General features: G+C 35.0%; 2 protein-coding genes across 5 annotated transcripts in view; both read left to right on the plus strand.

The window, feature by feature from the left end:
* Nucleotides 1-8,838, plus strand: part of LOC138701502 (sodium channel modifier 1-like) — a 38,877-nt gene extending 30,039 nt beyond the window's left edge. The window contains exons 6-7 of the mRNA XM_069828453.1: nt 2,117-2,399; nt 5,926-8,838. Of these exons, the coding sequence (XP_069684554.1) occupies nt 2,117-2,399; nt 5,926-6,022 (380 nt within the window). The 3' untranslated portion in view covers nt 6,023-8,838. The remainder of the gene's footprint in view (nt 1-2,116; nt 2,400-5,925) is intronic.
* A 6,728-nt stretch (nt 8,839-15,566) lies between these two features.
* The window catches only part of EloA (elongin A), a 65,431-nt gene continuing 54,050 nt past the window's right edge, over nt 15,567-26,947 (plus strand). For all 4 annotated transcript variants that reach the window (XR_011332608.1, XR_011332609.1, XM_069828456.1 and 1 more), the window contains exons 1-2: nt 15,567-16,088; nt 25,366-26,242. Coding sequence is in view for 2 of the 4 variants with exons in the window: in XM_069828456.1 (XP_069684557.1) it covers nt 16,011-16,088; nt 25,366-26,242 (955 nt within the window). In the remaining 2 variants the exon portion in view is untranslated. The remainder of the gene's footprint in view (nt 16,089-25,365; nt 26,243-26,947) is intronic.

Here is a 26,947-nt window from a genome sequence, read left to right on the forward strand (position 1 = left end):
GCTGAAACAACTAAAATGCTCTTTCAATTAATATCACTCAATAAAAGAATTGTATTCCAATGGATACCATCCCATTGTGGAATCCTGGGAAACGAGAATGCGAATGCACTAGCAAAGAAGGGCAGCACTGCTACTTACAGACCTGTTACTAAATCTACATATTACTCTGTGAAAAGATTTATTAAATCTACATACTTAGACTTTAACAAACAAAATTTGATAAACACAATCTCAAAGGAAAAAATGGAACTTTCTGCATCATAATCCACAGTTAATTCCCGATTTACCACGAAAATCGTCTGTAGCTGCATTTAGATTGGCAACAGGCTATGATTGTTTGGCCAAACACCTGCATAGAATTGGAATATATCAGTCCCCTAACTGCCCATTGTGCAACTCAAACCAAGAAATGGATTCGGAACACCTCAAAATCTGTGCTTCAGTGGCTGGTCATGATAATATCTTTCAAAAATATTGGAGTGCAAGAGGTCAAATGACTTTATTGTCAAACGCCTGGCATTAGAAAACAACAACAATTAAGATAAAAATGATTTTTAGTATTTTTTGCCTTATTTTGAAAAATTAAATACACAGCTACCTGAGATAAAGCAAGGTAATAATAATAATAATAATAATAATAATAATAATAATAATAATAATAATTCTTTATTTATACTGGCAGAGTTAAGGCCATAGGGCCTTTTCTTACACTCTACCAGGTCACAAAGTATACTATCAGTTAAAATTTAACAAAACGTTAAAGAACAGAATACTAACATATTACAAAAAAAAAAAAAAAAATAAAATAAAAAAAAAAATAATAATAATAATAATAATAATAATAGCATAATAAAATCGACAGTAAACAACATGAAAATAATACCATAATAGAAGAAAAGAAAGTAAAATACACTGGAATATAGTAAAAGCAACTCATTTAGTACAAATGGTTAATATGGAAAACGTAAGGAAGAATATAAGAAAATGGAATGTAATAAAATAATAATAAAAAAGAAAATAAATACGAAAATTAAATAAAATTCACAATAAAAAGGCTATGATAAATTCATCGGCTGATAAAGAAAAAAAAAAAGGGGAAAGGAAGGAAAGAAATATATAGCCTATATTTTTACAAAACTATCGCAGAGAAAAGGGCTTATAACCGAAAGGAAGTTTATAATTTGAAATATATGGTATATAGGGTTCGAAAGAACTTAATAATTTAATGATATTAACTTACTGTTTTTTGATAAAAAAAAAAAGTTGTTAATTTTCCAAATTGCAAGAAACTTGAATTGTACATTTTGCCAATATTTGCATCAACGTACATTTGTGAATCAAGCTTCTCTAACATGAATAATATAAAAAATTTATACAGAAATTGATTGTCAAGATGCTTTGAGATTATCCATCATTTCTTACATCCCTAACTTTGTTAATAGATATTAAGCATCATGGAAAATATGTTCAGTACTGTAGTTGACCCAAAATAGAAACAATGTTTCCTCAAGCATTTGAGCATGTAAACACTAAACACTATGTGGCCCTTGAACAAAAAAGTAATTATGAACCGCTGATGCACAACAATATGTAATTGATATTTAGTCTCTGAGCAAGGTAATAGATATCAGAATTTACTATTATTTTTGCATTTGATATGTGTCAAAAGTGACCTGATATAAGCTACTAGATTTGAATTTTGAGTAGTTTCTTTTCTTGAAGTGGTAGTTCAAAATATTTATTCAGTACAGATCCTGTTCAAGATTGAAGTGATTGTTTAGTCCAAAATATATTATATAGGGTGATTTAAAAGCCATCAATAGACATTAATTAGTAGGTGTTGACTCTAAAAAGGACGTACTTGAGGATTCTGATGGCCTCTAATAGGACATTGTACCATTAGAAAACACATGTGCATGAGTAGAGCCCCAAGTGTAGCTATTGGGGACTTGAAGAGACCACTTGGTGTGTAGTCTTATGAATTCACATTCACTAAGATTCGGAATATATGAATTGTTTGGTGTCATCAACTTTTGTAAGTGATTAAGATTTCAGTGTTTAGTTAACTTCGCCTTTAGCTATATTTCATTATTTTTACAGTGTGCTTGTTTTGCAGTGTTGAAGGAAGCAGAAATTCCCGGCATTGTGATGAAGGATAATGTGCTCCCATCACCATCGGCACAAGTGCGTCGATATTTGAAAGGTCTGTGGAAGAAGAAACCTCTGGAAAAAACAGTTGAGAAACGTCGGGAAAGCTATCCAGAGAGCCTTGTTATTGCTCCTTCAGAGAACTATGAACCTGAATCCAGACTAAAGGCATCACTGGAAACAGTCCGTGCAGCCAGTGAGGATGATACAGTGAGAAAGAAGGCAGCAGAGCAGGAACTGAAACTGAGGATGTAAGTTGTTTTACGAGTATTTGATAGAAATAAGCAGCAATGTCTCGGATACAGGGGCGGCTTTCGAAGAGGGGCTGCGGAGCTGCAGCACCCCCAGACATTTGTGACTCTTGTCTCATTTTATGTTGTGAAATACATTTATTATACAGTCTCTTTTTAGCGGCTCGAATTTTTTAAAATCTCGCTCTCATTGACATGCACGCAATCGTTAGTGAAGTCACTTCCTCCCCTGGTGCTGCCAGAGCGAAGCCAGAGACAAGGACTATGGGTGAAACCACTTCCTCCCCTGGAGCTGCCAGTCTCTTCTCGGATGCTTTGCGCATTAGCTTTACCCCTGCCCCTGCTGCCCCTGGCCATGAATCCAGAGTCACCAGGCGCTGCAAAATTTGCAGCAACTTGTCAGTAGCGCGCAGTTTTAAATACATTTTCTTTAATGTTGTGAGTATAAGAAGTGTAACAATGTTTAATTCTGTACAATATTTACAGTCTATTCACTTCAGAACCTTAACAGTTCAGGAGAAATGTGAAATTAAGTGCCAATCAGTTGAATCTCATAACGGAAAGAGCCGCTAAATAAAATAGAAAGGCTGGCATATTTTTTGCTGATTTATCCAGTATCCTGTTTTCTTCTCTTGATCTCCAGTTAGTCTGTATTAGATTAATGTGTTTTAAAAACAATTCCATCACCTGTGGCAACAAGATGGAGTTTTAAAATAAGAACAGTAAATGTTGTTCACGAGAACAAGGAGCCATTGCTATAATGTTTTCAAACCATAATGGAATCCGAAACATCTAACAATATCACAATAAATGAGGCAAGCGTCCTGGTGCGTGCTCTTGAAGATCCTGAATTCAATTTCTGGCTCAGATTTTTTCATTTATTGATGTATCATGTAGATATATTATACAACCAACTACAAGATCGCCAGTTAGATATTTCTAAGGTCCAAATCTGCATATAAAAAAATTAAATTGTGATTTATTTAACGACACTCGCAGCTGCAGGGGTTATATCAGCGTCGCCGGTGTCCTGGAATCTTGTCTCGCAGGATTCTTTGAAATGTCAGTAAATCTACTGACATGAACCTTTCTCATTTCAAGACACTTAAATGCCATCGACCTGGGCCGGGATCGAACCCACAACGACTATGCTACCGAGGCCGACTCTGCATAGCAAGCTTTGTTAATGCCATACAGACAATACGGAACAGTGCACAGTTGAGCAGCGAGATCTGTGAAAATGAAAACTCTAAAAAGCGTCATAAGGTCGAAGGGATTCAGACAAGGGTTGCGGCAACTAAGGAAGTGTGTGACCTCATTATCACACAAGCTAACACCCGATTCCAATTCATAGATCATCTGATATTATCTTCTCTTCTGTGTTAAGAAACATTTGAATGCTACAAAAGCTCATTTCCTGAAAATGACCTAAATGTATGTGTGAAGCTTTTTTTAATGTTCGATAAAGACAAACTAAAAACGTAACTCACTGTGTTGTATCAGAGACAAGAATTCAGAAATATCAGTGACGCAGTCAAGCTCTTGCAGTTTCTTCTATCTGAGAACTTGCAGGCCTCATTTTCAGAAATTGTGGAACTACTACGCATAGCTATCACCATACCAATGACAACTTCCGAACTAGAACGTTGCTTTTAGTGTTTGAAAAGAGTGAAATCCTATCTTAGAAATACGATGAGAGAAGAGAGACTGACCGCATTAGCTATGTTTTCCATTGTAAAGACTATGTTAAACGACATATCGGATTTTAATAAGAAGATGATTCAAAAGTCCGCAACCTACAAGACAAGGCTCATGGAACTAATCTTTTGTATGGTTTATTTTTATATGCAGCCCCCCTGAATTCAATACCCACGAGCCGCCACTGCTCGGATACAAAAATATATCGATATTTCTTTTTTACAAGGGGCAATATCTTGCCAGATGTATTCTAGTAAACAGGTGAACTGTTATTGATAAAATGTTATGTTATTTTTTCTGCCTGTGTAAAGTATTCTAAATGCGGGGGGGGGGGGGGGGGGAAGGTATATTGTGCATAGTGCATACTACTTGCATGGCTCACTCACACAAGAAGATATTCATACCAGATATTTGAATATAAACGATTCAATGCTATTGAATGTGCAGACCATAGATACTGACATCTATGCCAAGACCAACTAGAAAACTTTCTGTTATGACTATCGATCATAGTACAAAAAAATTAGAAATAAAAAAAAAAGCGAAAATTCTCGCAGACTCGTTAATTGTTAAAAAAAAAATCGCATGCTGTTTGCAGTAACATGGGAAATTCGCGTCATGACACAGGTTTTGCAATGTTTCGTAGGTTCAAATCAGGCATAAAAGTATTGAAAGATGTATATTTACTGTAACTAAATGTTGAGAAATATTTTCTCAAAAATCGTGAAATATTCCGTTCTCTATGGATTTGATATTCGGATGCCAATTTTGGGAATCTGTTACTTTTTTTTTTTTAATTGTAAATGTGTATGTGTCTAATACATACTCACTTCACTTGCGTGATTTGGGTTTTATTGTGAATGTGCCATATGTTTCGGGAGAATTTATGTCATTTGAATATGTTTTCCATTTCTAACCAACCCCATGGTCTAGTGGTCAGAGCTTCTGGCTATGGTTCATGAGGTCCCAGGTTCAGTTCCTGGTTAGAACACAGGAGTTTTCCCTTAAATGGGATTATTCCTGTGTTCGTCTATGATCTGGAACTCAGGTTAAGTTTAGATTTAAGACCTCGCCAGATAGGTAGCACAATAAGCCTAAGACTGTGGTGCATCCGGAGTAATGATGGGCCTAATTGTTGGGGGAAAAAGATCTCTCCTGGCGCCACATAATCATGATCATCCTATCATATTATCAGAGTAATGTGACTCCACATTTCAGGTGCCCCAACATCAGAAGTGGGTTATATCTAAGCCACTGCCAAGAGAGAAGACCAGAAAAGTCCAAAAGACGAAATAAAGAGAGAGGAAAAAACACATTTCTTTTATAACATAAATTCTTAGCCACTGGGATGGTCTATTTGTAGTGAGCAGGACTTGTGCTGCGAGGTTTCGAATCCACTTGGGCTGATTACCTAGTTGAGATTTTTTCCTAGGTCTTCCCAAACTGTATGGCAAATGTCAGGTAATCCATTATGACTTCAGACTCATCACCAATTCAAAGTGCTAGGTAACAGCACTGTTGATACAGAATTGTTTTTAGACTGTTATTTAAGGATGATATATCAAGTACTAGGTTATTTAGCATCGATATACAGTAATTGGTGGTAGTGAGATGGTATTTGGCGGGATAAGGCCAAGGATTCCCCATTAATTATCTGACATATGCCTTAGCCTACAGTTTGAAAAAACCTCGGAAAAAAATGCAGTCAGGTAATCAATTCAGGCAGAAATTGAACCCATGCTCGAGCCAGTAAGATGATTAATTACAAATCAGTAAAAACTGTGATGCAGACACCATAAAAACTGTATGCTTTTCTGAATGTTGACAGGAGTGGTTGGATCAAGAATGCATCTGGGTCTTGGGTTAAGAATCCAGATGTGGAGTTTGACACTGATGAAGACGAACCACCAATCTCACCAGATTGATCTCTCAAGTGCCCAAACTTGAGATGGACACAAGAAAGTGCTGTTTTCTCTGTTTAAACTGTTTAATCTCTTTTCTTTAAACTGAAAAGAGGTTTTGGAAAGAAGGATAAGAATATAAAGGATTTTTATTTCTTAATACAGCATTGGACAATGATCATGAGAAATCACATAATAGAATATTAATAAGTACACCTTTCATCACAGTGTAAAACTTTTTTTATAACATGGAAGTAGAATTTTGAGGAAAAGTATTACTGTTTTTCATTTTGTTCCTTCTGCATTAGTGTGAGCGTGAAAAAAAAAAAAAAAAAGCTGTTAATGGCTTTTAAAGGTATACAGATTTTGAGTTTCTCTGAATACGTTTGCACTATTCCTCAAATGATGTCTTTATTACCATGTGTTAGAAATCTGAAGGTAAAAATTTGAAAGATTTTGTTTCCAGTGAAGAGTTTGCACAATTTTGGTAATTTACATGTTTTGATTGACGAATACTCAACTCATCACTGGAGTTTTTCAATTATTATTAGATTTATGAACAAAATACTGCTTGCTGGGACAATGATCTTAAATGGATTGCTCTTGATCACTTGTTGATTGCATTCACGCTCTAGGCTTCGTTTTTGTTTGTGTATATTTTGAAGTACTTGATTTTCAGTATGTTGTAACTTCAGACTCTTCAGTAAATTGGAACATAGATATCTTTATCATTACTGTGAGACATGAAACTTAACAAGTTTGATGGATTTCCTGTTACCTTGCGAACACTTTGATCAAAGCATGTCATGCCATATATATTCATTGATGGCCTCGAAAACTTATCCATTTTATCTTCTTTGTTTATGATGAAAGGGAATATAAAACAATGCTTTTTATTGATGCTTACTAAACTTGAGTCTGTGCATGTATTGGTATTTCGGAACATTTTTCTAAAATCTCAAGACTGAAGAAAACAAAGTACCATGTTGGCCCAAATCTAGTACGATCTCGAATATAATATGATCTACACTTTGAAAATTTTATAGAATAAAATACTTACAAATTTAAACCTATTTTCAAGTTTCAGTTCTCGTCTTTAGCAACATCCTCTTCTGTTTATCACTTTCAATCTTCTTCTTCATAACCATCTTCTTACTCCTCCTGTTGCCTCATATTTTGAACTGCAACTGGATGTTATTTCAAACTGGTAATCCTCCCACAGAATATCATCCTAACTGCCATCTATGTTATTAGGAATACAGCACATTTTGAAACCATTCCCAGTTGACTCATTTCTCAAAGTTTCCGCAGGACCAGCAACTGCACACTAGGTTTTTTAAATTTGCCTGTTGGAGTCAGTACATGCTTCTCTTTATGCAGCCAGTCATTATACTTCTGTGCAGGTTTTCCTTAAAGTGTTTATTAACAACATCTAGCACATGAAGCTGCTACTAATTCCACAATTTGGGACATCTGGCCTACATCTACAGCTGACTACTAGGATCCAGAATACAAAGCAGAAGTTAACTTAAAAATAAAATACAATATGATTTGCGGAGAAAATACAGAACAATGATAAATTTAAAATAAAGTACAATTTGATTTCGGAGAAACATGAGATGAAAGTACAATTAAGAGTAATGAAATGAAGTAAAAATGAAGAATGTCATCCAAGGTGATGTGGCCATGAAAAGAATCATGAATTAACATTCCTCTCTTTTTAACAAAGGACCTTGTCGTCTTTCTCATACAACCTTAGCCACCAATCCTTAGTTCTATGCTCGAATTATACTGTATCACTAAGGGATAATTGCTTTTTAAGAAGGGTTTTCCATTTTAGAAGTACATATGGCGGCAGTCTGCATGTCCTGTAAAGTATACTTCTTTACGACTGAATAGGGATAGGCTGCGATTATAATACAAGTACAGTTCTGACACACTTGTTTTTATGCAAAATAACATCGTAGTAAATGCTGGCCAATATGGTAACCATTTATTAATTTTGGGAGCTCTTATATGTATCACAGTTTGTGCCAGTAGAGTGAACAAAAAAACATAAATATAAAGTGATCCACACTTTTTGAGAATTAAGTTTGTGCACATATGTGCACTATGTGAGATGCATTTTTGTCTGAACGATGGCTTAAGAAATTTATGCTGTCTCTGGCATGAAATTTCATATTTTCATAGAATGGATTTGACCTAGCTCAACTTATAATTAAAAAAAAAATATATAATGTTAATAACTTTAAGTGGTTGTCGTCGAGTGGTTAAACATCTTGTTATTAGACTCCACATAGCCAAAGATCTTGGATTTTTAAGGAAACAAAGCTAGAATTCCATGTAATAATTTATATGTGAAAGAAAAAAAAAAAAGCCACTGTCATTGTGAAGGCTACATACAAAAATCAAAGCAGTTCAAAAATTCCCACCTTCTTGTTTTTATATTCATGTTTATTTAATCATTGGAAGTGATGAATTCGACCTTATAAGTGTTTCTTTTTTAAAAATGTAATTTTTCACATCATGAGGCAAGCAGAAAACAGGCTAATACAGCAATTCCACTAAAGCAAGTGTTGGCCATCAACCTGGCAACCAGAAACATTAATGCATTGCATTTGCTATTCCATAATCTTTTTATGTGAACTGTTGCAGTGTATTATTTTTGTCAACTCCGATATGTATGTGCAAATCTTTTCATCATCAATGCAACCCACATATTTTCTATCATGCTATGAAGTTGACCTGTCACAATTAATACTGAAGATTTATTCTGTTTGTAATGACTGACTGTATATTATTGTGTATTCCAAGGAGTGAATATTAAATGCTTAATTACACTTGTATCTTTTATTCAAACTGACACTCACTCTTGCTATAAAGCTATAGCCTACTTGTTATTGTAATTGTAAGTTCAGTCTTCAGTTACACTTTTTTTTAGGAGATTAGCAGACGTAATTTTTATGAGCCAGAATGCATTGGATCATTAATTTTAGATCTTGCCCTGCAGAACTGCACAATTCAGGTCAGCATTCCATAACATTATGATCTGTGTCGTAACTGTTATTGAAGATCATCACTGGGAGTTGATTCAGCTGAAAAAGTTGTGTTCTTCCGGAAATTATTGTGTTAAAGAAAATAAGCTCTGGCAATATACATTTTTTCGTAGTACCATACTATAGAAAATGGAAGTTTTGTGTAATTTTCTTGTTTTAATTTAGAGTAGCCTCATGGTGTAATACACGAAGTTGTTAACACTTATGATTGTGCTAAATGGCAAAGTGATTTTGAGAACTATATTACAACTGCGAACTGATTTCGTCTAATTTTTTCTCAGTTAAGAAATGCAGTTTGAGTTTTTATCAGATGCAGACTGATAAACGAAATTTCACCATCAATTTTATTGATATTGTTGGAAAATTAGGGAAATTTTTGTGTACAGGTAAGTATCGACCAATTTTATATTGAAAGTATTTATGGCTGTAAACTAAAACCACGTGTTTATCTATCTCAGAAACCAGTGAAGTAAAAGGAAATTGTGCCTTCTTGGATGTGGCTTTTCTGGAGAATTACCTTTAATTAAATGATGCCACAGTGGTCTAGTGGCTAGAGTGCTGGATTTATAATCCTGTGAATCCAGGTTCCATCCCTGGCATATGCCCATTTATAACTTGTGTTTGGTAAGCCTGTAGTTCAGGTAACACGGTTTTTTTTTTCTGGGAGTTCTGGTTTCCCTGTGGTGTCCCAACAAATCTCCATCATCTCATCATGGGTGTGGCATAGATCAGCCTCCTATGCAACGATTGTGTTAGTAAATTGATCTACACAACTAGCCTCATGGGTGAATGACAAACGGTCAAGTATCAGTCATTATTATATGAAAAACCTTTAATTAGATTAATAGTATAAATAGTTGAAATTACCACATTATTTTCAAAGCAGAAAAATTGCTGTAAGGGAAAGTCACTATTATTCAGACTGATCTATACATACTAGAAAAAAAGGGAGTCACCATATTTCTTAGTCAAATGTCATAAATCACTTAAAAATGAAGTAAAATATTCACATGCAACTGAAATTTCTGGAGGACAGTATTTTAAGCTCCGAGGAAAAGTTTTCTTCCCAGGCCACCCACAGAATTAATGGCTGAGTGAGGATTATGCACCAACTCACACGATGGCACTTTATAGTTCTAGCCAACATAGGATGTCGCGAAGTATGTTCGACATGCTGCCACACAGAGAACCCAGCACCTAAGGAGAAAGCAGGAGGGTAGAATCAGAAATCGTACCTGGTTCCAAGTGAGTGGCTACCTCCTGTAGGTATGTCAATTGTATTGTACAGAAACCAAACACACGAGTTAGTTTGCATTGCGATATTTTTTCACTGTAGCACAAAATTGAAGGGTCGCATTTCTTTGGCAACTTCCTGGGTGTGCATAAAAGGACCTCATGTAAAAATATTTTCCGAAACTTAGAAATCTTGACTTTACCTTGTGAATACATTCTTTCCCTAATGATGCTGTATATTAAGAACCAAGATAAATTCAGTACTAATCAAGATATTCATCATTTTAATACAAGACATAAATCAGATCTTCATCTACCCTCTGTTAGTCTAAGCTGTTTTAAAAAAGGAGTTCGCTATTCATGTATAACAGTCTTCAATGCACTGCCTAATAATCTTAAAGATTTGAAGAACAACGAGAAAAGGTTCAGAAAAGAATTAACCAAATTTCTACATACTCATACCTTCTACACAATTGATGAATTGTTTATGCTTGTGAATTGAATTATTCTACTTAAATGACATGTACAATTTTATATAGCTCAACTAAAATATGTTTTTATATTGACTTAATCTGTTTACTATGTATTGTATTTTTTGTTTAGCATAACTGATGAATTGTATGTACTGTATACGTCAACTTATGAATTGTTTAAGCTTATAAATTGAATTAATCTACTTCATATGAATTGTATAGCTTAACGAAAATAAGTTTGTAAATTGAACTAATTTGATTGTATATGTTTGTATAGTTTGGCTGATGAATTGTATATGTTCTTAAAATGATTACTACTCTGTGTAGCTCTACTGATGAATTGTATATAGACCTACTGTAAATTGAATGGTTATATGTATAGCTCAACTGATGAATTGTTTATGATTATAAATTGAATTAATCTACTTGATATTAATTGCACAAATTTTTATAGCTTAATGAAAGTATGCTACTTTGTATTGTATATATTTGTATAGTTTTGGCCGATGAATTGTATATGCTTTAAATTGAATAGTAATCTATATAGCTCTACTGATAAATTGTTTGTGTTTGTAATTTGAAGTAGTTTGCATGATATGTATTATCAATTTCTGTATATCACAACTGGTTGAATTGTTTATACCTTAAATTTAATTAAATTGTTTTGTATTATAATATAGCTCAACTTATGAATGATCGTTTGCGTTTGTAAATTTAATAATCTGATTGGCTATGTATTGTATACTTTTAGTAGAGCCATCGATGTAGCTCAGTCGGCAGACTCGCTGGGCTGCTGTTCCGGAGCTGCGTTCGGGCTTGGGTTGGATCCCCCTTTGGACTTTGGTTTCTTCCGAGGTTTTCCACAGCCGTGGGACTGAAGCCGGATGGTCTATGGCGAGTCCTTGGCATCAACACCTTTGATTGATTACCCCCTTTGATTTGATTACCTGGTTGGGTTTTTCCGAGGTTTCCCCCACCGAAAAGGCAAATGCCGGGTAATATTTTGGCGAATCCTCGGACCTCATTTCATCTCACTACATCTCGCCAAAATGTAAAAAAAATTGTACAACATTGTAAAAATTGTAGAAAATTACTAAATTGTAAAACTATAAAAATTTGTAAAAATTGTAATTGTAATATTGTAAAATGTTGACATGTTCCACATCTTAAAGCTTCATTGCTCATGTAAGATCTATGGAATAAAATAAATGAATGAATGAATGAATGAATGATTAAATTAGTAGAAATAATAACTACGTTTATTTATGTGTATATATATATTTTGTGGCGCCCCAACCAAAATTTATTTATCCCTCCTTCCACCAACATGAAAATCAATATCATATGGATGTAATTATTATGTATTCATCAATTTCACGGAAAGATAATTGTTTAAAATAGTGCGTAATAATGACTTCATATTGAACTTTCCAAGAGTAGCTCTTTATTAGGGACTTATTTGATTCAGTCATATATTATAAAGAACTTTATAGTTAAAAAGAGTTGAGTCAGTTTTTATCGCCTCTCTTCCCATTCAGCTGACTATTATTGCAACTCGACACTTCCACGTCTGGGACAAATAAGTCTCTTTCGCTAATTTGGTTTGAAATTATGAGTCGAATTTCTTACAAGTTTTATTTAGTTTTATTTAGTGGCCAGCAGCAGTCGGCCCTACATTCTGACAGTTTCTTTTCAAGCTTAGAATCGCATGTTAACAGTAGCTACAATAAAGATTAGGCCTACTTGTATTTATACTATAATTATAAGAAGAATATCACAGTGATGTTAATGAATATCAGTGGCGAAGCTAAGGTGTTAATACTAAGTAGGCTGAAAAAATCTGCTTGTATCTTTTCATACAGCAAATGTTTCTCGGCTTTTCTATCAGAGTTTTTTGTGACACATCCCACAAGTAGATGATGACCACTTATTTTCACCCCCGAACAGAATACAGGTAGGATATAATAGTATAACGTAATTGTCTCAGAGCTTCCTGTTAGCCAAGGATATTTCTTATACCATGAAAATTGAAATTTTCTATTTTGTCTTCCTCCATTGCTATTTAATATGTAAATATAGTGTCGATCTCCCATCTTTGTAAGCTTATTTTGTTCATACGCCAACATGAAAACAGTTTCTTTTTTAATTCTACAAATAGTGACCTCATTGTGCTCTCAGTATGAGCCATTTTACACAAAATTAATATGTAGCATGCACACGCATTCACTTTCGATTGAAGTAACACTCAACAATGCAGCACATTCACAGAAGACGAATATAGCATGATGTATTATATTGCAGTTGAGGTTAGCTCAATGTCCTGCTACTGAGTTGTAGCAAATTGATACTTCCTCTTCCCTGGCCTCCCCTCAAGCTTGCGAGTGCCACTGCCTGAGAGCAAGGTGATTGCGCCTTGCTATGGAGCATCTGTGACAAGCCTCTTGCAGTGGAACAGTGAATTTAATATATGGAAGGATCAGAGTGAGTGAAACCAAGTGTTACATTATTATTACAAACTTGTACTGTTAGTAGATATAACTCAAATTTTGAGTAGGCTAAGCCTCTTAAGAGCTTCGCCACTGGTGAATATGATCAGTGTACTGCAGTTTCATTAGATAAGCTGGTTGATTCACATTCAGAAGAAGACTCCGAATGTGATATGCAGCAACAAAGACAATGCATTATGATATTTCGGCAACACTAACTGAAAGACCAAAACAACTTGTGTTATATCCTTTTCCACAGACATCTTTGGAAATCTGACTGATACAGAATATTCCCTTGGTAGAGAAAAAGATTCCGCATTTTGCTTTCCACGCAATTTTTTTTTTTTTAACTCTAGAGCAAATTTGTCTCTACGTTCATCAGAATAGGGTATTTAAAAAAAAAGCTGCCCTAAATAAGGGTTCGATACATTGGCCTACTAATCAATTCACAATGAACAATGATTAAAAACAATTATGTGACAATTTGAAAGAAAAAAAAACATTAAGATAAATGGTAAGAAAACATAGGAAATCATTTACAATAAAAGTTTCTTGGGTACAAATGATTACTAATCATAGCTAAGGATGATTTTAACACATGAGATCCTATGGCATCAATCGTTGCATCAGAAATTTTAAATTGTTTAAGTTGATTTAAAGTTTCTTGTGGGATCGTACCACGGGCACCGAACATGAGCCCAAAAACTCTCCAATGTGTGATGTGGTTTTGTGCTCCAAGATGCTGACAACAAGGCTCATATATGACTTGTTTTTCACGACACACCTCTTGTGGCTGTTGCTCATGCATCTCGAAACGGATTGTGGAATCAAGAATGACACCCTTATCCTTCTGGAAATTGGAAAAAGTTCTGGACAAGGACTGGGGTTTCTGAAAACATGACAACAGCCAAACACTTAAAACTCCCCACATATCATAGGAATCATTCAAAGCCATGAAAAAATGGGAGGGAAAGTTTCAGTATCCACCATCATTGGTGACACGCAGTTCAAGTGAAAGAAAATAAACAGTATTTGACACTGATAGTTGAAGCTTTGCATTAAATAAGGTATAGCTCAAAGAGGGTATGATGAATCTAGAAGCAGCGATAATAAAATGACGTTCAAAATGGCTCACCATGTAGACACAAAATCTTCATGCATCTTAATTGAACATGCGTTTTAATGAATATTCTTCCCAGATTGCATGCGTACGCACATGGAAAATTGAACTGTATAGATACACCTTAAGGGAAGTTTTATTGAACTTTTGGAACTTAAGTGGAACTTGGATCCTATACTAAAAGCAAGAATTGAAGATGAAAGCCAAAACACCAAGTATATTGTATATGCAACACCATTCAAAATAAAATAGCCTATAGAATATTTCTAAATGTATCATAGCTATTTTCAACAGGTCAGCCAGGTCGGACAGTATAATTTTATTAAAAGTAGGTCTATTCCTAAATAATAATAATAATAATAATAATAATAATAATCATTCGTGGCGCTACAGCCCACTAAGGGCCAAGACTGGCCAGCTGGCTGCTGGCCTCACGGCCACATGCCGAAGCAGAGGTGGCATGTGGTTAGCACGATGAGCCCCCCGCCGTTATAGCTGGTTTGCATAACCAGATTTCGCTACCTATCATAGCTCCCCAAGTGCATCACGAAGCTGGGTGGGCACCGGTCCCATACACTGGCCGAAAAATCATGAGAAAATTTCTTCCCCCATGAGAACTCGAACCAGCGCACATTCCGTAACGCGAGTCCTAGATATGATGCCTTAGACCATGATGCCACGGCTATACTATACTTTTTTAAAAAGTTTATTGGCTTATTTTACGATGCTGTATCAACATCTAGGTTATTTAGCGTCTGAATGAAATGAAGGTGATAATGCCAGTGAAATGTCGGTATACTGTAATATACTGAGGAACACATACATAGGTAGATTGGGCGTGAAGTACAATAGTACAATATGATTGAAACTGTTTTGTCTTCGTGTGAATATCAATTTATAAGTAATGTAATTTTTTTTTACATACATTGTCCACCCTATTTTTTTTGTGCGCCCGTCTCAGCGCACTCCCCCTCCCTCCAATTTGAAAGTTCCGGCGCCGCCACTGTGATGCGTGCTACTAAAGACGTTTTAGTATAAAGTCTTTGATGCTACTTTATTAAACATCGTCCTGATATATGTGAAACTAACGGTATTATAGTTTCACCATTGATGAATATAATATATTTATCCCTAGTTCCACGTTATTGTGAGTACAAAACACTTTTCGTTTGATTACAAGTCATCTGAAGAGGACGCAAACTCAATTTTGAGATTGAATGGGTGATGTTCGACACTGTATTCAGTGCAATTCATCGAAGAAAAGTGATTGGAGAGATGTTATTTAAATGATGTAGTCACGAAAATCTTATTCTGGGCATGGAAGACCAGTCTATGTTAATTGTAGGCCTAAATTGGACAGAGATCTAGGTAGGCCTACCGGTATTTCCCCAAGTGTACTTTGTCCTTGGCCTTGTTGACATGGGAAAGCCAAGACCGTCTTGTATAAGCAACTCTAAGGAAGAAGGCGGAATAGTGATTTTAATATTTATTTCTTCGTCAGATAAATATATTCAAGATGTTTTGTTATTCACTTTATGTGAATATTGAAGTAATTAAGCTGTGTTTAATTTTACGAGTACAGTTGAAATTACGAATGATATAAATATATTAGTAATATATTTGACTTCATTACAAACAGCTGGCATGTTCAATATGTCGGTTGTCGAAGTGATCAAACATTACCAACGCAGCATAGAAAAATGCCAAGACAACAAAGACAGAGTAAGTTTTGAAAACTTTAAATATTACAGCCACTTTACTGATATCGCCATTTCTAGTGCCACATTTACAGTATGTGGTTTATGATAGTGGTAATTGAAAGCGAGTTGATTTTTGCACTTTACCTATGTACTGACCCATTTCAGAGAAACAGGAAACATTCTCTATACATTGATAGTTTTAATTAAACATGTAATACATCAAATTCACTGCCCTAGGGGAACTGGGGATTTTATTACTTTACCTACGGGATTGATTATGGAATTGGTTCCTTGAAAATGTATGTATTGCTGGCATGTTAACAGCTGTTAAATACTAGTATTTAAAAAAAACAACTTGCTAGAGATACAGTAAATTACCTCACCTTGTATCATATTACTAAAGTATATTATTATAGAAGCGTGAAGTCTCGTTAGTTTTGTATTCGAGTTCAGGACCACAAAATAACAGATTAAGGTTAAGTTACAAATGCATAATTTGTGTAATTGCGTGATTTGTTTGATATTTTGGCTTAGGCCTACACCTGAATTTTTTTTGTCAGGAATGTGATATAAATTAGAATGTGTTGTTAGCCTTAGCATCTGAAAGAAAATACTGCAGTAACCTCAAGTTGACTTAGGCCTAGGTTTTACTCAGAATTCAAAGCTAACATAATATCTAGAATCGATATTTTAGATTACACATTAGGCTAATCGACATGTTATGCAGAAGCTACAGTTTTGCTATTGATTGTTATGAAGTTTGCCCCCAGTCCTTTCGGTGTGTTGTATAATACCAGATAACGGTACCTAGGGCTATGTAAATTGATTAATCAGCTCTAGAACTAAATACAGGTATAATGTCGCAACATTAGTTATTTAAGTTATTTACATTGAATTTGAAGTTAATTGCTGACAGCCAACGTTTAAAGATTGAAGTTTAGGTTAAGGAAGAAGTAAGCTATGAAGTAACGAACTCCTTGCAAAAATTTCACGAACCTCCAGGGGTTCGCGAATAACAGTTTGGAAAACGATGTTCTAGGCGATTTCTCTTGCTTTTTACTAGCCTGTTATTGTCCATTCTGCTTATATGTTTGTCCCATTCATTCCTCCTAACATTTACCCAATCATTAATGGGGCGAATTTTACACTATTGCCTTATTGTCTAATTTATAATATGAGCTCTTCGTGTTTTATTTAATACAATTCTTCTTAAAATTTTCATTTATCTGTTTTTTTTTTTACAGTTTCTGTCTAATTATAGCTTTGCTTATCTATTTATTTCGATGATTAATGGAAAATGGTGAAATTATGACATGAGTGGAGTAAGTTTAGTTTTACAAAATTTACACCAACATCGTTTTGTAAATTAGGTCATGGACATCATGGATTGGGGCGATAAGGGGATCCGTTATTCCCAATAATTTTCCGAAAAATAGTTGTGAGGGAAACCAATTCATACAGTAAATTGAATTGGAGGCACTGTGATTTGAATATGGCAATGCATCCCAATCTTGTTTTGTGGGATTTTACAAACTGCTAACACAACACAATCTCAAGGGAAAAAATGGAACTCTCTGCGTCATAATCATCCACAGTTAATTCCCGATTTACCACGAAAATCATCTGTAACTGCATTTAGATTGGCAACAGGCTTGTTGAGTGTTTGGCCAAGCATCTGCATAGAATTGGAATATATCAGTCCCCTAACTTGCCTATTGTGCAACTCAAACCAAGAAATGGATTCGGAACATCTCAAAATCTGTGCCTCAGTGGCTGACCATGATAATATCTTTGAAAAATATTGGAGTGCAAGAGGTCAAATGACTTTATTATCAAATGCCTGGCATTAGAAAACAACAAAACAACAACAACGAACTGCTTTAACCACTCTGAAGTCATAGCATCACTCATTTGTGGTGCTGTCATTAGACTACAACTACCACTGGCAAACTTTGGAAGACAGGTTTATGATGGGGTTAGAAATATGAATGAGTCAGTAAAGGTGTTCAGTCTATCATAATAATATTGACAAACAGCCTTTCGTTAGTTATGTCCATTTTGGTGCTCATTGCTGTAACTTCGTCATAAAGGAGACTATAATTAATCTAGAACAGTAAAATGTGCTATGAAATGGGCCAATCAGTTGAGAATCCTATTTTCTAACACAAAAATTAAATTTGTAAGATCAAACACAAGACATATCTACCGAAGATCACATAGAGGACATTCTGATAAAGTACCTATGATTTGGTCTTTGAAGCAGTGAGTAAACTGCTAGAAGGAAGCTACGAAGGAGCCAGTGGTCTATTCAGTGTGTTTGAAAATGGAGTGACATATCTTGGTTTGTTGATGGGGAAATAGGAAATTGATATTCTTGAACTCTTCAACAAGTCTTTCCAGGGGAAGAAAAATACTATGACAGGTCTTACTATATTTGTTTGAAACCATTGTTGACGGTTTAAATGAACTTCGTTCTAATGAAAAGTATCAGTCTATTTTAAGAGGTTGCAATGAAAGGATTAAGGATCTTATTTGGGAACCGTTAACACGTCCAAGGCATAAGAAGCGACAAAAAATTTGATGGAACAGCCAGAGTCACATGCATATTAATCATTTGAAGAAAATAACAAAAACAATGATTTGAAGTGATGGGCACAGCTGTGCTGGGATTTCAAAATCTATTTTTCAATCAGCGTGGTATAAAGAAACAAGTTTCTCCACAAAATGTCTTGATAAAAATGGTAAATTTTGATGCATTAGCACCTTATCCAAAAATAAACACATCATGATTAAGAGTGGAAATACAGATGTCCCAACAAAAGAACAAGTTTTCTGCGTAAATGATGCTAGAGAAACTTTGAAGTCAATGATAAAAGAGTCAGGTGTTTATTCAGAAATGTGGAAAATCTTGTCCGGCTTTCACTGATATGCCCATCAGCCAACAGTGAGGCAGGAAGAAGCGTCAGTGCACTTCACAGACTCAAGACTTACTGTGGTCAACTATGATTAAAATAATGCTCAACCGTGTAGCAGCAGGTCACATTCACAAACAAGTACTTACTAAACGAAATTGACAACAAGAAGGTTGCAACATTTTTGCTTTCAAGAATGTTGCAAGGAAATATATGTTCAGATATGTTTGGGACTAAAAACAGTATTTTTCCTTTTATCGTTACACAGGGCAATGTTACTATTGTATTAACAAGTTAACAACAAAGTGTGTGTGTGTGTATCTAATGCCTACCGACTTCACTTGCGTGATTCGGGTTCTGCATACTGCGAAATGGCAGGACTGTGACCCGTTTTCAAGTTGCACACCACTTTGGCAGGCCACGTTATGCATGATGTGTATCTGTGAAGAGTTATGTCGTGTACTAGGGTGAGTGTGTGTGTAAGTGTTCATGTAAGTGTAGTGTTGGGAATGGGTATATTGATGCAATATAATAACATGTCTAGTGATTGCAAATAAATGATAAATAGCAGTTATTAAAGTAGTAAATAGTGATTCTGAATTATCTTTATTTTAATCTGAAATCTGGATCCTACTTTAGGTGAACTAAAGGAACTTCTAAAATGATGACAAAATGAAAAGAAATTGGGAGAGAAAATACTTTCTGGTATATATTATGATTTCACTTAAGTGTAATGCAGAACCAAAAAGTACGTAGATCTGATGAGAATGACTGGTGGGTCATTCCATGTCAATTCATCCAGACTATGTCATCAAATATTTTCAGTTTTGCTGAGACTTTGCATTTATGTTACATACCTCAGTGAATGGCTTCCTTTAAAATTGAGGTGGTTAGAAGCAAAGGGATGTAAGTGACATTTCTAAAAAAATGATTTAACTGCATCCAGGGTAAACTAAAGCACTTAAAATTTCATTGGTAAAGGGATATATCTTTTAAACACATCATACATTAACCTTTAAAGTCAAAACTTCACGGAATTTACGAAAGCTTAGTAACTTTTAATCACATTTTCTCGAAAGTAACTTAAGTGCACTTACACCCTTTTGCTTTTGACCACCTCAATTGTATTGAAATTCGGGAAGTCATTGAAGCAGAAAATAGTAATGTTGTTATGAATGTAGTTGCATTACAAATAACATCACAGTTTCCAATGTAATCATTTGATTTTTATTAAACTTGCTTCGTAACTGAGATTTATATTGAAGATTGTAAAAGTTGCACATTTAAATTACTATGACACTTTTACCTTTTTTTATTTTGGATTTTTTTTTTTACATTTAGGCCTATTTATTAATTTTTTTCCAAAGTGCCACATCTTAGAAAATGTTGAAAATTATGTATCGTAATAAGAACACAGTGTTATATCTTTAGACAAAAAAAAACTATAATGGAGAAATGATAACTTACTTTTGGCAGAGAAATATAGAAATGTAAGGCACATTTCTCAAAATGTGAACAAAATGTAACTTTTTAAAACTGAGACAGTTTGGCTTCAATTCTCTTGTAAGAATCTTGGTTTAAAGTATAGATCCTTCCTGTGGCTGTGCTGACATCAATTTGGCACAAATGTTTGAAAATGGAACTTCATAACGTCATTGTCAGGCCAATAAAATGATATAAAGGGCCTATGTGGATGCATGAATGTTATTGTTGCATCACCTTCTTCATAATTAACTTTTTAATAAAACCCACATACCACAAATATTCATACACACAAGCAACATAAGAATTTGCCTTCAAATTTGGATTCACAACAGGTTTGAATATGTCAAATATCACACTGTAGTCTATATCAGAACTTAATCGCTTTGCTCCAATTTCATATGCAGACAAAGGCAGAAATTTATGTATGCAGCGTGTCCCAGGAATGGTTTTTGCATTTTCAAAGTGTTCAGTAAGATTATTTCGGTCTTGAACCATTTCTTCTTTTGTTACAAAAACACACTAATCTCCTTGAGATTCTTCTTACAAAAGTTGAAGTGGTTATTTGTTCATTAAATGGCCTTTGTAAACTGGCATTGGTAACCACCCTTTTCAAAGTAGCTTACCCATCCATCACAAGGAGATTTTCCATGGCTTATAGCAAAAAGTGACTATTTACATTTCATACCAAAGTTTACTTCATGATTACATAATATATTAATGAAATTCTTGCGGTTCTTCTACTGAGCAGCACAACCATCTGAGAAGTATTCTACAGTTTTAACATGTGAAAAGGAGAGCTCTGTTTTCAAGAAATTGATTATGATCTTTTGAGTTTGGTAAAAGAAATATACATTATGATCCATGTCATCAGAAATCGGGCACAACACTTTGAATAGTCTTCAATCTTACTTTGTAATATATCACTGCAGCATGAAGTGTACAACTACCTGTGTTCCAATGAAACCCTTGGGCCTCGTCTTGAATAATAAAACTGTAGTTTTCACTGAAATTCAATAAAATGTTAGCTGATTCATTATCCAGGTTCTCTTTAAACATTTTCAAGTGAGAAGACTGTGCTTTTGCTATAAATGAATGTGAAATGAGTTCCTCAATTTACTGTATTAGTAAATCACAAAAATTCAGAGAAAGTGCTTACTGCAACAACCATATTTATTCTATCTGGTGCTACCCATTGTCTGTACTGGATTTATTCATCAGGATCAAAGTCATCTGGGAATTGTTGTTGGATATGTTTTTCAGTACAAGATTGCTAGGAAATATACTTATATTCATGTTGAATAATGAAGACTACTATATTAGTAGTCAACACATATATACCTATTAACTTGAGAAAAATTCGTTCCGGCACCGGGAATCGAACCCGGGACCTCTCCGCTCTGCGCGCTGAAAGCTCTTTCCAACTGAGCTATGCCGAGACATCCACGGTGCCGAACTCATTATATCATCAATGGCCTACTACCTGCAATTTAGACATATAAGTCATATATGCAAGAGCGCATATTTAAATAATATGAGGAGAGTTCGCCCAGCACCGTGCATAGCTCAGTTGGCAAGAGCGCTCAGTGCGCAGAGCTGAGAGGTTCCGGGTTCGATTCCTGGTGCCGGAACGAATTTTTCTGAAATTAATAGGTATTGCTAGGAAGCTTTTCACAAAGACGTAGCATGCAAATTCTGTTATGTATGTCAAGTTATTAGTTTAATCAGGTCATGGTAAGTTCTTTTCATATGAATATTTTCCAGAAGCAATTGAACAGTCTGGTGGATTGTACACACAGACAGCATGTGTAACTGAGGTTCCTGCAAGCGCACAATCTTTAGAACTGAGAATTGCAAATTTAGATAAACTTATCTTGTCGTAAGGGAATGTTGTCTTGGACAAAGAATGCAGCTCTGACAGACTGCTTAAAGCAAGTCGTTTTTGTTGATAAACATTTTTACTTATGCTTACTTTGTCTTTCATTCTGGTCATTATTCTTGAATTGTCATAATCCAAGTAAAAATCAGTCACTTTCTTGGTTGTCTCTTCTGATAGCTTCTTCCCTTTCCTTGGTTTGGGCAATGCTAGAATACCTTTCTCAGTCACAAGTGCACGTGCCTGGCATATCATATTCTCTAAAATGTCAACATTTCACTAACTTTATTTCTTGCCCATAACAGTGGTACCAGTGTAAGTAATTTGATTCCTTCACGGATGTTGACATGTTTAATTTTATCTTTAATTTCCTCCATTAACTCATCAAATTGTTGTGCTTTCACTTGCACATTCTCTTCTGTTTGAAGTTCTAGTTCAGTTGCTATTTCAGTATCATAAATTTTACCAATTTTGGTTTGAAATGCTTATGCTGCTGATTGTAACTTTCGCTTAGCTGCAACCAATTGGCTGTGTCTAGGAACTGTGTGCAATTGAATAGGGGATATGTCTAACTGAAGTAAGCTGATATTCAGTCTACTTACAGTGATTCTTGAATCAGATCTGTAGACTTAGTAACTTCTTCACGAGAAGAAGACGATGTTGTGTTTTGAGTTGTGAGTGTGCTACATACTTTACACAAGCGTTTCCTACATGTTGGACAGAGCTTCTTCCCAGGAGTCACAGCTAGTCACTGTCTCTTAATTCTTTTGCTTCTTCCAACGTTATTTCACATAGGGATGATTTAATTGGCACCACATCTATTCATCTACACTCAGTGCCATTCTCAACTTTTAGCACCTGAAATTCCGGGCTCTAATGATCATGCATAATTATAAAGGCACTGCCATATAAAATTAACTTTATGTTTACACTAGACTAGATTTTAACTTTGATAAAAAGACTTGTGCTGTTGAAGTCCATTGCTATAGAACAATATTATACAGTACACTTAAAGAATAATATAATCAAATAAAGATGTTAAATTACTGACAATGCCAATTTTACTTTAACAGCTTTGACAGGGCTTTCCTTATTGAATGATTCTGTTTGCACCTCGTGGTATATTGGCTGTGATACGAGTTTTATATATAATTACCTTGTGCATATTCGATGTTCAAGCCACATGAGGTTATACAAATTATAAAAAAAAAAAAATCAGTAATTTAATTTACATAACCTTTCGATATACATTTTATCCTTATTATTATTTTTATTTAACGTGTTTTAATATTATTCATTCATTCATTCATTCATTCATTCATTCATAGTTTTCTGTCCAAGGACAGGTTTTCACTGCAAACCCAACATTCTTCAATCTTTCCTATTTTCTGTCTTACTCTTAGTTTCCATATAATATTAGTGTTATGCAATAATTCCAGTTGTAAAAAATGTGAAATAGACTGTGAGTTTCATTTAAAGAAACACAAATGTTAACTGGACTCTGTAAATGATTACTGCATTTATTTTATTTAACTTCAACATTTTAAATATTTTTTCTGTATTCAAATCCTTTATTCATTATAAATTAGAATACAAAGTGATAACGTAAGTTATATATTATAGACTAGAATACTAGTTATATATATTGTAGAATACAAAGTGATAAAGTTAGTTATATATTCTAGTTGGAAATTTTATTATTGTTCTGGTCTATATAAGTTAAATGTTTCGATCTTATAATGTACATCTGCGAGTATTAAAAATTAGTGTATCTCTTTTCACTGCCTACAAGAAATCGGTGACAACAGAGGTTATTGGTGTGCATATTGAATGGACACCCAAAAAAGAGCACTTTTTAGGGCTATGTAATTTTTGCTGACATACCGTACATTCAAGAAACATACAATGTTTCTGAGGAAGACGTGTTCAAATTGCAAACATGTAATAATAGATCCTAATAAAGAACCATTCATGACCAGAGATCGAACACAGAATATTTTCTTGACAGACTAATGTGCTATCTATTCAGCAATCAAGAAGATGCAGAATACATGAGTATAATGTTGAAGTTGGTTGATATATATTAATATTATCTCTAATATTATTTTTCTATCAGCAAACATTTACACATATAAATGTAGCTTCTCAGTCTTGATTATGATGCATGTTCTTGTATATCACAAGATTGTATGATTGTGCTTTATATGTTTGTTAAATTTATTCTGATAACTGTACAATTTGATGCTCAATTAAAAAACAAATATGGGCGGCTACCTTTTATCTCTGTGAGTGTACTTGTGGTTGCAACTATGAATACAGTACCAGTAAAATATGTTTTACTTAGATATGTTTGTGTCTTTGTATGTTTATATGACATACTATATTCCTTCATTTCATGATTGCGGTCTGGCTACCTCACATTTCACAGATAGCCTACTGCTAGTGGAATATAATATTTGATGATCATCTTCCACATCTACTCTTCTTGATCCTTATTTAGGACTTCTTCACTTCTAGAAATTCGGGTGTTGTGCAGAAGGAAGTTCACGTCTATTATCTATAGTTGTTCTTCAGTCTGATTTAGGAACTCAGAGCTCACATCTATGGTAGAGAACAGTTATTAAGTTACATATGTGATTTTTTTTTTTTTTTTTTTTTTTTTTAGGGAGATATCCATATCTTACCAAATATTATTAGTCAGTCACTTACCTGTAATGACCTTTCGAAAACTCACTTCTCAATAAATTTTTATCGTTTTGATAGCTACCAAATCTTGTCGCAGAATATTCTTTTTTAAAATTTCATTATGTATTTTTTTAACATTAATTTACATTTTCTTTTTTGTTCATTTGAATTGATTAGGATGCCGATATTTTAAATCCAAGCTTTGGACGGCTATCATTTCGATGATATTCCCCCCCCCCCCCCCCCTCCAGGCCATTTTCATTGAATAAGCAGTAGCCTAAGTTGTGTGTATTTTTGGCCTTATCTATATATTTGAAGTTATCAGCAGCTTTCTCTTTGCACAGGTGCTGCATTGCATCGGCAAATTGTACCGTCTGCCAGTAACTGTTCAGCACCTACAGGATACAGGTATTGGGCGGACAGTGAATGCTCTTCGCAAGTACGACGGTGACACTGGCGAGGCAGCCAAGGCTCTAGTGGCCAAATGGAAAGCAATGGTTGCTGCAGAGGACTCCAGTGATGGAGAGGAGCATCCAGACCCCGAAGAGAATAATAACTCTCCAGAAGAGGAGCAGCAACAATCACACAGGCAGAGTGAACAAGAGCACCACCGATCAAGCAAAGACAAGTCATCACATCGCAAAAAATACCGGGAAGAGAAGTCAGCAAAGGTGAAGAAGAAGAGTATTCAAGACGAGAGCAGAAAGAGGAGATACGAGGAGGAAAATGGGAAGAGTGCAGAGAAGAAGAGACGGAAGCAGGAAACAGACAGTGACTCATCGGATGAGGACAGGTTTCAGGTAGTGGAACCAGACGACAGTGGACATGACTCTGATGCCAATCAGGTGAGTCAGGACAGTGGTGAGGAGACTACACCTGTGCATCATGGCAAGGAAAGAGAAAAGGACAGCAGCGAGGAGACTACACCTGTGTATCATAGCAAGGAAAGAGAAAAGGACAGGCACCACCGCAAGCACGAGAAGCACAAAGATAAGGCGAGTTCCAGCAGTAGCCACAAGGAGGACCGAACCAAAACCAAGGAGGGGAGCAAGCACCGCAAGGACGAGAAGCGGAAAGTGGAGTCCAAGAAGCATAAGTCCAAGAGTGCGCATAGTGCACCTGAGCCAGCTCCAAAGATAGTCAGCTCAGATAAGAAGCCAGTTAAAGTGAAGAAGGAGAAGCCAGATGAAGCAGAGGATGGCAGCATTGACTGCTCTACAGGTATGTTGAAACAATTGCAGAAGATTTAAAATACTTTTTTTTTTGTACTCCAGCATTATAAACAGTCTGTCATTAGTAAAAATCATGCATAATATGCTACATCATTGTACTAGTGCCGTAAAATATTACCATATTAACTAAAATGACATGACTTCTATTATGATGGCATAATTTGACATAATTTTTTTTTTGTACTTTATTTATAGTCACTTTAACTACAATGGTCGTATTGCGACTTTACTATGGATGTGATATCATTGTGTCTGAAGTTCGGCGTTCTCTGTAACCCAGAGACCTCTGATGCCCTGATCTGGGGTACTCTCTCACCATCACAACATCCACAGTGTCGGTTGGACACTTAAACCACGACCTGACCACTGAGGTGCTCTCTCACCAACGTGACATCTGCTACATTGGCTGGGCTCTTAAACCCCTAAATAAAAATTTCGTGAAAACGATACTGTAATATTTAATACGTCATTGTTGCCATAGCAACCCCTTTCTTCATAGACCGTGATATCAAACTAACCATGATCACAAATTTGATGTTATTTCTTTATTAATTGTTTTATAGTGCTGTCGTACAAAAAATAATGTATGAAACATATGTATAATGTTATACAGTTATTGCACTTGTCAAAATTAGCTTTGCTTGTTCCCTAAACATTGCCATAAAGTATAACATTATAAACTTGTTTCTTAATA

This window comes from Periplaneta americana, chromosome 6 (genome assembly GCF_040183065.1).
Source record: "Periplaneta americana isolate PAMFEO1 chromosome 6, P.americana_PAMFEO1_priV1, whole genome shotgun sequence".
Lineage (NCBI taxonomy): Eukaryota > Metazoa > Arthropoda > Insecta > Blattodea > Blattidae > Periplaneta > Periplaneta americana.